General features: G+C 37.7%; 2 protein-coding genes across 3 annotated transcripts; one reads left to right on the top strand and one right to left on the bottom strand.

Moving 5' to 3' along the window:
• The first annotated feature begins 644 nt into the window (after positions 1-644).
• Positions 645-5,497, top strand: LOC140785543 (uncharacterized). 2 transcript variants are annotated; one of them, XM_073133422.1, is made up of 8 exons: positions 645-1,007; positions 2,937-3,084; positions 3,166-3,316; positions 3,978-4,103; positions 4,197-4,277; positions 4,397-4,589; positions 4,674-4,938; positions 5,063-5,497. In XM_073133422.1, the coding sequence occupies exons 1-8, from the start codon at positions 780-782 to the stop codon at positions 5,302-5,304; spliced, it is 1,434 nt and encodes a 477-aa protein (XP_072989523.1). In that variant the 5' UTR covers positions 645-779; the 3' UTR covers positions 5,305-5,497. The 2 variants fall into 2 exon arrangements, with proteins under 2 accessions (XP_072989523.1, XP_072989522.1); XM_073133421.1 differs by having other exon boundaries at positions 4,394-4,589.
• A 622-nt stretch (positions 5,498-6,119) lies between these two features.
• On the bottom strand, positions 6,120-12,555 carry LOC140785542 (oligouridylate-binding protein 1-like). Its single transcript, XM_073133420.1, has 12 exons — positions 12,188-12,555; positions 11,288-11,349; positions 10,763-10,865; positions 10,241-10,317; positions 10,110-10,171; positions 9,922-10,009; positions 9,693-9,768; positions 9,554-9,584; positions 9,170-9,289; positions 7,944-8,029; positions 7,429-7,602; positions 6,120-6,619 (listed from the first exon to the last, which is right to left on the bottom strand). Exons 1-12 carry the CDS (start codon positions 12,311-12,313, stop codon positions 6,344-6,346), a joined length of 1,281 nt encoding a protein of 426 aa, XP_072989521.1. The 5' UTR covers positions 12,314-12,555; the 3' UTR covers positions 6,120-6,343.
• Positions 12,556-14,293: the final 1,738 nt, after the last annotated feature.

Raw genomic sequence — 14,293 nt, 5'->3', positions numbered from 1 at the left:
GTCGTGCTCTCTTGAGATGGGAGGTCGATCGTGAGACGATCTGGTCCGTTCATTTAGGAGGGCTTAGAATGGATAATACGGCTCATCCGAAAGATTTCCTACGTGGCGGCTATAATTATTAATAGTCAAATTTTCTCATATACTACCATATGATAATTAGATAAAAAATAAAATAAAACTTAATATGAATGACGACTTGAGGTATTTCAATAAATTTTTTTCGCTCTATGTGTTAAAAGAATTTAGATGATGTATATAAAAAAAAAATAATAGTTTTGGTTGTCTAAGTTTAATTAATTCAAAATATTATACATTCGCAATCTAGCCCTGCATTAATTTATTAAAATCAATTACTTTATTTTGACATCCTTAAATATAAGTTGTAATTTATCCCATTATATTTACACAAACACCTCTTTAAAATTCTTAGTTTTTGTACATGTTATTATTTTTGACAATTAGAAGTTAAATTTTTAATATTTAATAGTACGAAGATTTTTTTTTTGACTGGAAATTGGAAAACAACTCGAATGGGTATATATATAAATAAAACTGCCGGATCGAATAGACGGCTTATCGGATAGTCCAAAGTCCATCCGGCTCGACTTTAAATCCCTTCCAAAATGCAGCGGCGAAGTAAACAAACTCTTTCCCCGCTCCTCCTCCCATACTCTCATGGAGCTTGCGAAAACCCTAACCCTAATTCCTCTGTGATCTCTCGTCTTCTCAGCCTCGCGATTTGCTATCGAAGTTGGAGGAGAAAGAGGAGGAGGAGGGAGATGGAGAACCACAAGCGATCCATGCTTCGCGTTCGCCAGCGAGTGACGGCGAAGAGGCGAGGAAAAGAGAAGGGGAAATCCGCTGCTGCTGATTCGAGGAAGATACGGGAACGGGATTGCATGAACTCAGTGCGAAAGCTCCAGCGTCGCGAGATCGGCGGCCGTCCTCGGCTGGCTCGCGGCGCGGCCTCCAATTCTCCTGAGAGGTTTTGCAACATCCAGCTCCAGGTCTATTTGTTGTCTTCCGTTCTCTCTGTAATCTGATTCCTATTTAAATTTAGGTTTTCTTTTTGGTGATTAGGTTGCTGAAATATTTGAGCAATTTCTGATTGCATTCTTGGTTCAAGAAAATTTTAATAAAATGATCGCTTGGGGAGCCTGCAATTTGGCCTGATTTAGGGTTTTTTTTTTCTGTGGCTAGATTTGTTTCTGGAAGCTTGTTTTTATCGATGTGTTTCTACTAGAGTTTGTTGTGTTTGCGTTGCGGGAATAAACACACGACTTTTTGAGATTCTCTTTTCCATGGCTGGTTATAAATTAGTTCAAGGTGAGGAAATTTTGGAGTTGGAAAAGATATATGTAATATTTAGTTGGAGTGAATTTGTTTATCACGTCAAAAAAAGAGAATGGTTTTGCTAGAGCACTAGACAAGGGTGAAAAGAATAGAAGAAGTGACAAACTGAGTTGCCATCCTATGTCATTTGTCTAGAAATTACTTGTAGTATTTGTCAAATTATTGGCCAAAATAGAAGTTGCAAGTTAGAAATAGGGCAAGTTGCATCCGACCTTACTCTGATCTGTGGTACTGCTGTTTCCATAACTAGGAATAACAAAGGAGAGTGCAAGATGCAAACATTACACAAGACACACTAATGCAATTTAATGTGATAAGATATATACACACAAACACTAAATAATGAAGTGGAAAAACTGGTCAAGTTGGGGGATAGGAAAACCCTTTATCCAATATCATGTTTTAGACATAGTCAATTCTTCCTGAGCAAACATTTTGATTCCAGAAATCATGGCAGCTTAAACATTAAAAACCATTAAATATGAATTATAAACTACAATATTAATGCATGAAACAAAATCAAAGAATTGTGTTTTCAGCGGAGGTCCAACAATAGATAAGAGCATGCTCAACCAATGATGGTTGTGTTGGTCTAGTATCGGCATGCGGCACGAGGGGTGCCACACGACATCCCTCTTCTCACCTCTTAGCATTGATCCATCGTTACAAAGCAGCCTAAGGAGGAGAGTAATGACGGGGAGTGTCACCATGAAGTTGTCGCCCTCCTTTTTCCTTGTCACCATCGCCAACCTCCTCTCTTTGATTCACTACTTTAAGTTAGACTTGCTTTGTGGATCTATTATTCTCAACCCAATCCAATCCGTACTTTTAAACCCCTCCCATCCTAACTTGTCTTCAACGTTGGGTTAGGGCATGTGAGAGAGAAAGAGAGGAGAGCAGGGGCAGCAACGGCAAGACTATCGGCAGTGGTGGAAGCTCCCTCTCCCTTTCTCTTGTTTTTCTCCCTCTCTTGCATGGGGCGGCGACGCCACAGTCGGCATGTGCCATCGGCCTGCACAGCTATTCTTGTGCTCAAGTATTAAGAAAGTAGCAGGCTGTTAAAATCCATCATATTGGGAATATTTCTGATTAATTCTAAGTTTTGAAGATATGCATTTGGTATACCATTATGTAAAGAACTAAGTGGACGGCCTAATCAATGTTTAGGCTGTCCTAGAGTGGTTCTACCTAATATGCTGCTTGTATGAGCATTTTGAAAACAATGATATGAATTTTTTAATGTTCCAATGAAGTTCTGATTTCTGAAGCTGTCCTGCAGTCACAGCAGAATGAGAGATAATTGGACTAGATTGTTATCATGCATGAATCTGAAACGAATCAATTCCTGTGAAGCAAACAAGATCAGATTATGTCTTGGACATGTATGAATCATCATTTTGGAGTATTATCCTGCCAAACTATGGATACTTGAGCACCAGAATCTGTGCAGATGTAGTGTGAGATGGATAACTTTATAGAAATCGCTACTATTTGCTTTTTAGCTTTAGAATTATCTATTGTGGCATATAAGAATTGCATTGTTAGCTTTAACAGTCCTATTTTGTCCCCTCTTCTTGATGCAGGAGGAGTTCGATACCTATGATCATAATGTTCATTTATTTGTGAAGTTACAAATTTTAAAGAAAAGATCTAAAATCATTGAGATTGTTGCAGCAAAGGATGTTATATTTGCCCTTGCACAGTCTGGCTTATGTGCTGCTTTTAGTCGGAGTAAGCCTTTTGCATTTGTAGCATGCTGATGAAGATTGCAATTCATTCTGACTGCCACTGACTTGTTGATCTTTGTTGCAGCAACAAACAGAAGGATATGTTTCCTGAATATAAGCCCAGATGAAGTGATTAGAAGCCTCTTTTATAACAAGAACAATGATTCGCTTATTACAGTCTCAGTTTATGCATCAGATCACTTCAGTTCCTTAAAGTGCAGGACAACTCCTATAGAGTAAGAATCAATATTTATGCAGAGTTTAATTCATTAGGGATTTATTCTTGTAAATATAAAAGCAGATGCTCTGTTCCGTTAGCACACTCTCCTTATCTAACATGAGCTTCATATAGCAGATTGCCAAAACATGCAGCCTAGTCTGTATTGGCAGAATTGTATAGACCATAGCTATCTTTACTAACTTGCTGTATGCCGTTTTTTTTTTTGGGAGAGTTGTCTAACTTTTGATAATTAGTCACATCAGTTCTTCTGTTGTCAAAATGACAATATGGTTTTTTCCCCTTACTAGGGTATTATAGTTTGGACCTTTGAGTTCTCTTTGCTATCCATGCTGTAGTTGGCTATATTCATAACTTTATAGCATGGGTGCATGACCTTTAGATTCGCATGAAATTCTAGCCAGGCAAGAAGAGAAAACCACACTTGTGTCATTTATTCGTAAGCATAGTGATCTCTTGGCCTGGCCAATGGCTGACATCAACTTACTATAGTTATAATCTGCCTATATAATTTGGTTACAAATATAAGGTAAACAATCAACAGATTAGAATGGTACAATATACCATTATTTTGCTATAGTCGTCAGTGTTTCAACTGAATCTTTGATTGCATGACTACTTATTTATCATTTTTAGAATTTATTTTCAAATTCTGGCAGGTATATCAGGAGGAATCAACTAAATGCTGGGTACCCGCTTTTTGAAACTGAATCACTTAAATGGCCTGGTTTTGTTGAATTTGACGATGTAAATGCGAAAGTGCTTACGTACTCAGCACAGGATGGGTGAGCAATCTCCTTCAATAGGAAATTCTGCTATCTTCAATCATGATCAAGATAATTTATAACCTACTATATGTTTCTGTTTGATATTTGCAGCATCTACAAGGTTTTTGACTTAAAGAACTACTCATTTTTGTACTCGATATCTGATAAGAATGTGCATGAGATAAAGATCAGGTTATTATTTTTTTCTTCTTTCATGTGTTTATTGTATTCTTCCTAGGTTTACTATATATATATATATAATCTCTTTCACAGTTCTCATTCTTAGACGTTCTTATTTGTTTGGTTAGCAGTCCAGGAATAATGCTGTTAATATTTGATCGAACACCTGGTTATGTTCCATTGAAGATACTGTCAATTGAAGATGGAACAGTGTTGAAGTCTTTCAACCACTTGTTGCATCGCAACAAGAAGATCGACTTTATTGAGCTTTTCAATGAGAAGCTTCTGGTGAAGCAAGAAAATGAAAACCTCCAGATTCTTGATGTATGTACTTCTAGCCTTCCCTCCATTTCATTTATCGTACTTTTTCTATCCTTTGGTTACTAAAAATCTCCAATCTTTAAAAAGGTAAGAAATTCAGCATTGACTGAAGTTAGCCGGATAGACTTCATGACCCCTGCAGCATTCATCTTCCTGTATGAGAACCATCTTTTCTTGACATTCCGGAACAGAACAGTTGCTGTTTGGAATTTCCGTGGAGAGCTAGTTACTTCTTTTGAGGATCATCTGCTGTGGCATCCTGATTGTAATACCAATAATATTTACATCACAACTGACCAGGATTTGATTATCTCCTACTGCAAATCTGAGCAAGGATGTGATGAAGGCGAAGGTATATCTACTCTTTTTTTTTTTTGTTGCAAAATACAACTTTTCATTCAATAACCATGAGATGTCAGATGTTGTTTCTTCCATATATTACGGCAGATTCACTTGAAAGAAATTCATTGTTGCAGTTTCTACTGTTGGATCCATCAACATGAGCAACATCCTGACAGGGAAGTGCATTGCCAAGATATCTGCTAATGATCCAGCTCTCCAGATTTGTCCTCACAGAAGTGGAGAATCAAGCCATTCTTCTATCAGGAGTACGGTTCAGGAAGCGCTCGAAGATGTTACTGCTCTATTCTACGATGAGGACAAGAATGAGATCTACACTGGCAACAAGCATGGTCTCATTCATGTATGGTCCAATTAGTTATCTGTTAATAGATCTCTAGGTTTGTTATAGTTAACCTGTAACATGTTCACAACTCTGATCTCCCAACATTTGGCGGCTCATGCAAAAGCTGTATGTTGTAATAGCTCTGTAGGATGTAAAGTTTTGTGCAGTTTTGGTAGTATAGCATGTTTCTAATTAAATGTAATGATCCTGGTCGTATTTCCTTTTATATTTTCAAGTTTTTCTGTTGTGCTATAATACTGAGCCTGTAATTCTGGTAGCAGATCTCAGCTGCCTCGGCTGCAAAATTTCCCTTTTAAATTTGCAGCAATATTTTTGGTCCATGGAAAATCCAATCCTTGTAATGCTGTATGGCATTCTGTTTATATTATTCCTTGTAAGAAAGGAGCTTACTGCAAGATCCAAGAATCATCAGAGTGGCCCTCATTTGACATCTCCATAATATACACCTGTTTATGCTAAAACTTGTTTCTCGTATGAGCAAGGTAACTATTTCAAGGGATACGAGAATCTCCATAATTAACTCAAACCTTAAATCTAACTTCACGAAAGAGTAAGAGTGGAGCAATTGAGTCAACAATTTTGAACAGTACTAGACACTACTCATAAGAACAGAATAATTCAGTAAAAAGAGAACCATTTTACTATCCGAATACATGTAAATCGTTTCAATATGTTGTAATTTCATACTACAACCAGCCTCAATTCCAATCCATCCAAGTGTTCTGGTTAGGAACTGCCTATACACTAGGAAAACATGCATATTAAATTTCAGTGCCAAAAATAGTTTAGTAGTATAGACTCTTACAATTGGGCATATAATCCAAATATACCAACAAATAAGGCTTTATGATTCCTTTCCCCAAAAGTTTGTCAGTCCTACAAACAGTGCCTACATTCATATATTGGTACACCATTTGGCGAACATAACCATCAAATTAACAATACTGTAGAGATCAAAAGTATAGAAGAAAGAAAAGAAATGCAAGAGAAATTTCCTTAGTGCTAAGGGATATATAAAAGTTGATAGTTGGGAGGGTCATGGAGCAAATACTTAATAATACATAAGCTGCTGCGACGAGCCAACGTTCTGGAAACCACCATCATAGATAGCCTGGCTTGCTCCGACACCCATTGCCATTGCAGCTTGCTTCAGAGCATGCTGACCCTGAGCATGCATCAGTGACTGACTGGAAGCCATTTTGCTTAGTGCCAGAGTGCGTTCATAGGCCAAGAGGTCCGCTGCTGAGAGCCCAGGAAAGGGAGCAGCAGGAGGAGGTAGTGGTGTAGAAGCTGTCCCAGGTGGAGTTGGCTTGCTTCCCCAGGAACACTGAAAAACAAATGAGGCAGGAGCATTAACAGCAGAAAATCAAACTAAGTTGCACATATCACCATTATTTAATGTAAGCTAGCGCATAACATCAAGAAAAAGAAATAGACAGAGTTAATACATTATGCACATTTAAGCACTGCATGTGTGACAAGTTACAGCCCCAGTAATGCACGAATCTAGAAAGCCCAAGCAATAATCGGCTAAGACTATCCTGTTTCTTCAAGCACTATTTAACAGTATATTTTATTGTACTAGCAGTTGGCATGTAGATATACATGATTGACACTAAGGACAAATATGAACAGGATCACATGCACATATCTCTCTTAATCAATATTGTCCCTACTTCCACTCTACATTCTAAAGAAAAGATCTACCAAAACAAGAACAAACAGTGAAATAACCAAGCCCACAATCATTTCAGACAGTTCATAAAGAAAATCATGCGGTCCAAGAAAGATTAAGCAGAAACCCACCTCATTAGTACTGAGAAGCAAATTTGGCTTCTTCCAAAATTTCTGTTTTTAGTGATACAAGTTTTTATCCATCCCTCACTCGTAGAAACCATTGTTACTAGCTATACTATATGATTTTGGAGCATATTATAATTCCATAAACAACACAGAAATTAACAGGTTACACATTGCCTCAGACTCGTTCATCCTCAACACAAGCTTTCAATATCTCCTAGAAAGCAAAGAATATGCTTCCATACATCACAACTCCTAACATCTATACAAGCTTCATTTCATCTGTAAAAGAATGATACACTCAAATTTGTGGTATTAAGGAAGATCAGATAATACCTTAATTGGCTTTCCACATAGAATTCGACCATTACCCATCTGAATTGCAAGGGCAGCTTCTGAATGGTTACTGTACCTCACGAAGCCAAACCCTTTATCACGTTGAGTACGGACCTCCTCAATTACCCCAGCACCAAGTGCATGAAAATGACGATGGAGATCAACTTGTGTAGCCTGCAATTTGTTAAATTAAAAGGTAAGAGTAGAATTAAAAATACAAAATAAAATGTATTTCTGCAAGTAAAGATCTAATAAAGAAATCTTCAAAGCATAACAGGTTGGTTGCTCAATTTTACTAATTTTAATATATCAAGTGTGAAACAATATTGACAAACAATGTACTTGAATACTTATCTAAATTCAAGTTTAAATTTTCCATTTTTTAGAAATTGTAGCCAATAACCCCTTCCATTTTTTAATAGCATAGGTATATACAAATAAGCAGCAGCTTCTATATGCTAAACAAAGTGGCCACTAATAGAGATCAATGATCAAAAAGGGGAGAAGTCACTTACCTCATGAGCAAGGTTGCCCACATAGACCGTTGTATATTGTGGGTTATTTTCTGGACCATCATCATTTGCATTCTCTTGGCTATTGTCTGCCCAAGGAAGATTTTGCAGGTAAAAATACTTTTAACAGGAAAATAAAGGTAAACTGGTAAAGATTTTTGTGCATTTCTTGAATCCCTCTAATAAAGTAAGAAAGTAGATGATGAAATGATTGACATCAATTACCAGTAATTGGATGAAACTAGTCAATTCATGGAGAAGAGGCTTCCAAACAGAACAAAATAAGTTTTAACATAAATCAGACATATGCAGTACAGAGAAAACCAAAATCAGCCAAATACTCGGGCATGCATAAACTACTAACTGGCAGTCTGCTCGATGAGAAAAAAGTTATACTACTTTAGTATGAGCTTGAAAAGGTGCAAATTTCCTCCCAAGTTAGTATGTTTTCTTTACATTCTCAAACTCAGAGCCTCTAAAATATTGGTTGGAGACACATAAAACTAATAATAAATAATAGAATATAAGAAATTTAACAGAGATGCAAGGGTTCTCATCAAAACAACCAAAGATACTCTGGCCTTATCTTGCAACCTCAATCAATTTTTCAAACTTACTAGAGGAATAAGTAAGTTTCCTAACTTTTCAGAGGAATAGGTAAAACCGCTTGTGGTGAAAGAGAATCACCATCAAAGTCAACATTTCTCTGTGCATTAGGTGAAGAGAACCAAGAGAAGAAATTCTGACCTTGAGAGTGATTCATCAAATGTGGTTCATTTGACATGAACCTACCACTCGAATTAATCTGGGAACTCACCTCTCTCTCCAATAAATTTGAAAAAAATACTTATTTTGCAGAAAAACTCAAGAGTCTAACACATAGATAACATGGATACGGAACCTGCTAACAAACTGAGAGAATCAACAAAATCAGAACTGCATTTCAGAGAAAAGTGATCAAGAATAACATATCTATAGTTAATATATCAAACAAATAATAATACTGCATACCTAAATGACATTCCCTGGCTACTAAATTTAAAACAGGAGGAGAAGTGTCAGACTGGTTATCAGTACATAACATCAAATGGGGAAAACTCAAAGTACAGTTAACCATTGCAAATTTGCAAATTATCTATCCTTTTGGAAACAAGCAAACCCTATTTGTTTCAAAACTATATTCCTTCTTAATGAGAACACTTCATTTTATACAGCTACAAAGTGCATACCTCCTGAACCATTTGTCAGTTCCACCACACTCTTGGAATCTGAATTCTGTTTGTCTTCACTAGCATTAGCACCCTTTGTAGCCCAGTTGCAACGGATCTGGCGGCTGCCAAGCCACTTGCCTGCAAAGGATAAGGACACGCTATCGTGAAAAGTCTGGTTTTCCATAAATAAGAATTATCATATCAAAAAGATGAAAGGGAGTCCACAGAAAAATCAAGTCCTTTCTATGGTTCGCAGATTGCACAGAGAAAGAAACAATTCAACCAACCCATCTCTCAACGTAAAGAAAATAAGAAGAAAGAAGACACGAAGAACAAAACGAAAGACTTTTCCACATATTTTCTAGTTTGAAGCAACTTTCAAGCTATGATAATGGCACATACCAGTTAAGTCATTTATAGCACTTTGTGCTTCCTGCCAGAAAGAATTACCGACATAAGCTACTGATAATCAAGAACATATATTTTTCAGAAGAATAGTCTGTATTACATTAGTAATTCTGTATTACGTTAGTAATCTCACCTGTTGGTTCCGGAAAGAAACAAAGCCAAATCCTCTTGAACGCCCAGTTTTTTGGTCCCACATGACCCTAGCATCTCTACAAGAAAAACCAACAGTTCACATTTTTCTAGCACAACATTATATTCTAATCGGCAAGTGATTACTAATCTAAGCAAGGAAAGTCATTATATCATCAAACAAATGGTTCAATCAACAAGAAAAAACAAAAGGAAAGTTGTTATATGCTCACGAGCAGCTGGAGTACACAGAAAAGCATGCAAATAAGGTCGCATCAGTGACCTCTGGGCTAAGATCCCCAACAAAAATGTTGTAGTGCCCTACAGAAAGTAATCAAGAACATGAGCCCTCGAACACAGCAAAAGTAAGCTGCAGTACAATGGCAAATTGTTTGGAATAAAAAGTTCTTATAAATAAAACCTGACGTGTCCTCTCTCTGCCCACTAGCATATGCCCAATTAACTTTAATAGGCTGGCCAAAACTGCAATTGGAGGTTAAACATGAAAGGATTGTTCGAGGCAAGACACAAACAAGAATGTATGTAACTTACAGCTGTCTTCCATTGAGTGTTATGATTGCAAGTGCAGCAGATCTGCGGTCATAGTAGTCGACAAAACCAAAGGATGACTGCAAGAATAAACCGAATAACCAAAATTACAATATATCAGAAGTATCCTAACAGAACTAGTACTAGCATAGCATAACGAGATTAACAAATGACTAATCAGATTGATTTTGCAGCACAGTGGTGAGACCTTTGTAGATACTATATACATTTCCAGATCATTAGAATTAGTTATCAGTTATCCTGCTTTCACAGGTAAGACGTTGCAGAGAAGTCGTACTTGCAAAATACTTTCACTAGTTATTAAATGCTGCAATGGTACCAAGTTATTTCCAGATCAAAAGTATAAAGAAGCTAGAAGCAACATCTAATAGCACATGCCATATATGATTTGAAGATTGATTGTTAACATGCAATTAGGGATAAAGAATATAGGAAGAAACTTTAATCTGATTTAAATTCCTAAACTTTTCATTATGCATTCCTCAAGTACGTCTTAAAATTAACCTTTTCTTTTCTGATGAGCTTGCATCCTTCAACCGGGCCAGTACTCTGGAAAACCTCTTGAAGTAGTGCTTCAGTTACTTGAACATGAACATTGCCAACATACCTATATTTTTACCAGAAATGCACGAAGTGATAAATCAACCATAACGTCAATAATTTATATTGCTTAAAAGAAGCATAAATTATAAAAATCATAAAAATACAAAGACTTCCTTTTTCTAGCAAGAATTTGGTGAACATTTTTAGCTAATAATATGGCCTTAACCAATTGTAAAAAATGAATCCTTTGAAAAGAAACTCATTTAATGATAGAAAGAGATGTGTCACAAATATTATCACATTGTCCATTCTTCCCAATAGCTTAACATCTATGTATCAATAATGTTGTGAAGACTCTTCAGCAATGAAACAAAAAAAAAAAAAAAAAAAAAAAAAAAAAATGGTCTACAGCTACTTGCCAGTTCCCATGAGCACATCAAGTTAGGAAAATGAAGAAACAAAGTAAATTCTCCTAGCAACACTCACACACTGCGGCATGTACTCGGATCAAACCCAGGAGGCAGATTTCCACTTAGAATTGGCTCAATCTGCAAAATAAAAGTGTAAACAAACAACAACAAAAAAGATCCCCCAGAAAAATAAAAAAACCTAACCTACTGAAGAGAAAATACTAGCAAACCTACATCAAATAAAACACATGAATTTACAACTCTATAACAAATCAAAAGAAAAACTAAGCAAGGAGACTAATAAAGAATATGGCAATGCTTCTGACCCCCTGTTTCCTATTTAGTAGGAGCCAAATAGCAAATGTGGAGCACTCTGCACAAACCTACTCCTGAAGAGGACTTACAAATTGAAGGAATATTTGGCATCGAGAACTAAAGGAGGAATAAGACAAATCTTCAAAGCTGGCCATTTCAAACCCCAAAAAATTTCCTTCTCCAACAGTCAAACGTATTTGAAGAATCTTCAAGCTCACATAATAGCTAGTTAAGTTTCTCTGAATATTTTAACAGGACTTCACGTGATTTAGTTTATTTACGAGATCAAAGTGAGAACCCAAAAGAGATTTGCAAGTCTGAAAGGTGAATTTAGAAAACCACAATGAGTTGATGAAAAGCTAGTCACTGATAAATACTATAAAGTAACTCAATGAAAAAAAAAAAATTAAAATGAACTGCAAAGAGAAAAGAAATAAAAGTAACCAAGAAAATGCCCATAGTAGAAAGCACCAGGACGCTAATTTCGTACCCCCCACACCAAAAAAAAAATCATCCATAAGACATAATCGCCAAGCAGAAAAAAAACACCAAAACACAAACTCTTAAACCTAAAAGAGCAAGAAATCTATCTAAAGTTCAATAAATTGAAGGAGGAAGACTCAAATATTAATCTTTTAGGCGATTCTGATGTGTTTGGGACCTGAGGAGCGGCCAAGAGTCCCGGGTGATTGTAGAGAGACTGCTGCTGCTGCTGCTGCTGCAATAGAGCAGCTTGCTGCATCAAAGCTTGCTGCTGCTGTTGCTTGAGCCGCTGCTGCTGCATCATTTCTTCGACCTAGGGTTTCTCTTCGGGGAAGAAGACGATTATAAGGCGGCCGAATTCAAATCGAAGAGGGAACGTTTTAGGGATTCGAAAGGGGAAACAAGAAAAGAAGATAGAAGAAAAAAATAAAACAAAAAAAACCCCTCGAAATCGAGATTCGAGGATGGGAAGACGAAGAGTCTCGAAAGAGGAGAATTTAGAGAGAGAGAGAGAGAGAGAGAGAGATGCGTGAAGGGGTACATGGCGAGTTTTGATTGGCTGACGTTGCAGTAGAAGATTTTAATTTTATTTCTTTTTTAAAAAGAGTCGAGCTTGGAAAGGTCAATGTCAATCAAAAATTACACTTCGGGTGGTATCGATTTACCAAGATAGATAGTTTGTACGGAATTTATACCCTAGTGAGCTGCCCAGTCACCTACCACGTTATCCTTCCTATAAACATGCCCACTTTAAACCCTATCAAATTCGTAAGAATGGACTTACAATTGTAGATTATATTCCTAACCTACCATGAACACTCTCTCCCTTCAAGATTCTTATAAGATTTTAAGTCAGACTCAACCTCCACCTAAAAGTTGGGGGTGAACCATCCAAACTTGTTCTCAAAGCCCAAGCTTCCATGAACAAAGGGGACACGAGGACAAGTTCCTATCTAACGAACCTCGGCATCTTAGGATCATCTTGAACAACAACCCTAGCCCCCACTTGATAGACAACATTTTTGAACATCCCATCAGCATTTAACTTGATCCAATAAGGTGACTCCCGTTGAACATTTTTTGAACATCCCATCTAGTCAAACTCCACCTTGCCAATAAGGTGACTCCCGTTGCTCCAGATCGCTTCCACCGCTCTCCAAACCTCCATACTATCGTGACATGTAAATAGTAGATGGTTCGCAAATTTCATGAACAACCCACATAGACAGTATCGATCACTTTCGCCAACTCTAATTGCATGTAACAACACTTTCATTAGTAGGCGATTGCAGATGATCTTCCTGCAAAACATGCTCACCTTCGGCACCACCTGCAAAGTCCAAATGACCCTCATGTCAAGCCGCTCCTTTGCCGCTTTCGGGACCAGAACTAGTAAATGAAGCTTGTTTTTGGGACTTTCGCCGGGTGTCCCCACCATATCCATGTATTCGTTATGGTGGAGGTGCCCAATAGGAGCGCCTTAATTTCAAAAGCTAGCTCCTCCCCCACAGCCCCCATGAGGCTATGTGTAGAGTTTCCTTCCGACCACATCAACTCTGCCATTGTTTATGCCCTCCTCTGTGAAGCTTTGGTGGATGACTTTAGGTTGCCCATCTCCAAGGCACCGATGACAACCATAGGTCATCCACTGCCAAAGTGCCCCTATCATTTTCGATAAGCTTTTGACATCCCATCTTAATAGACTCTATGGCTTGGCATAGCAAACGCCATATCCAGGACATGTCTCTCCTTTCATTTTGAGCCCACAAATACAAATGTCCATACTTTGTATGCATGATTTGGATCTAAGGTGCACTGCTTGTGTTGACGAGTTGGATAGCCTGCTTGGCTAAGAGGCTTGATGTGCAGCCTTGAGTCGCTGGACCCCGAGTCCTCCCTTCATGCAGGGGGAAGTTATGGTGTCCTAGTTGATGAGGAAATGTAACTCCTTTCCCTTACCGTTATCCTAGAGGAAGGCTCTTGCTATTCTTTTGATAGCTTCAAGCACAAAAGCCGAGATCCATGAACAACCTAGCCAATATGTGAGGATTATAAGAAGGGTAGAAGTTAGCAAGGTTAGTCGCCCTGCCAACAAGAGACAAGCATGCTTCCACCTAGCTAGTTTTCGAGCAACCCTCACGACCAGCCATTAGAGATCCCTCACGTGAACTCGGGGACTTGAGATGGGGACACCAAAGTAAATGAAAGGCAATCTTGAAAGAAGATAAAGCCAGCTCCCTATAGAGCAAGTTGGCCAGCTCCTCCTCGATCCAGACCGGCAAGA

This window comes from Typha latifolia, chromosome 4, assembly GCF_019914945.1.
Source record: "Typha latifolia isolate L0001 chromosome 4, TyphaL0001v2, whole genome shotgun sequence".
NCBI lineage: Eukaryota > Viridiplantae > Streptophyta > Magnoliopsida > Poales > Typhaceae > Typha > Typha latifolia.
This window is presented reverse-complemented; position numbering and strand designations above follow the sequence as displayed.

What these genes read in the sequence shown, in the direction of transcription:
- LOC140785543 (XM_073133421.1), top strand. Translation starts at nt 780, where the DNA reads ATGGAGAACCACAAGCGATCCATGCTTCGCGTTCGCCAGCGAGTGACG. An exon ending in TGCAGGACAACTCCTATAGA is followed by an intron (nt 3,317 to 3,977) that starts GTAAGAATCAAT and finishes AAATTCTGGCAG; the next exon opens with GTATATCAGGAGGAATCAAC. An exon ending in AGGATGTGATGAAGGCGAAG is followed by an intron (nt 4,939 to 5,062) that starts GTATATCTACTC and finishes TCATTGTTGCAG; the next exon opens with TTTCTACTGTTGGATCCATC.
- LOC140785542 (XM_073133420.1), bottom strand. Translation starts at nt 12,313, where the DNA reads ATGATGCAGCAGCAGCGGCTCAAGCAACAGCAGCAGCAAGCTTTGATG. An exon ending in GCAGAGAGAGGACACGTCAG is followed by an intron (nt 10,010 to 10,109) that starts GTTTTATTTATA and finishes TACTTTCTGTAG; the next exon opens with GGCACTACAACATTTTTGTT. An exon ending in ACTGACAAATGGTTCAGGAG is followed by an intron (nt 8,030 to 9,169) that starts GTATGCACTTTG and finishes TTCCTTGGGCAG; the next exon opens with ACAATAGCCAAGAGAATGCA.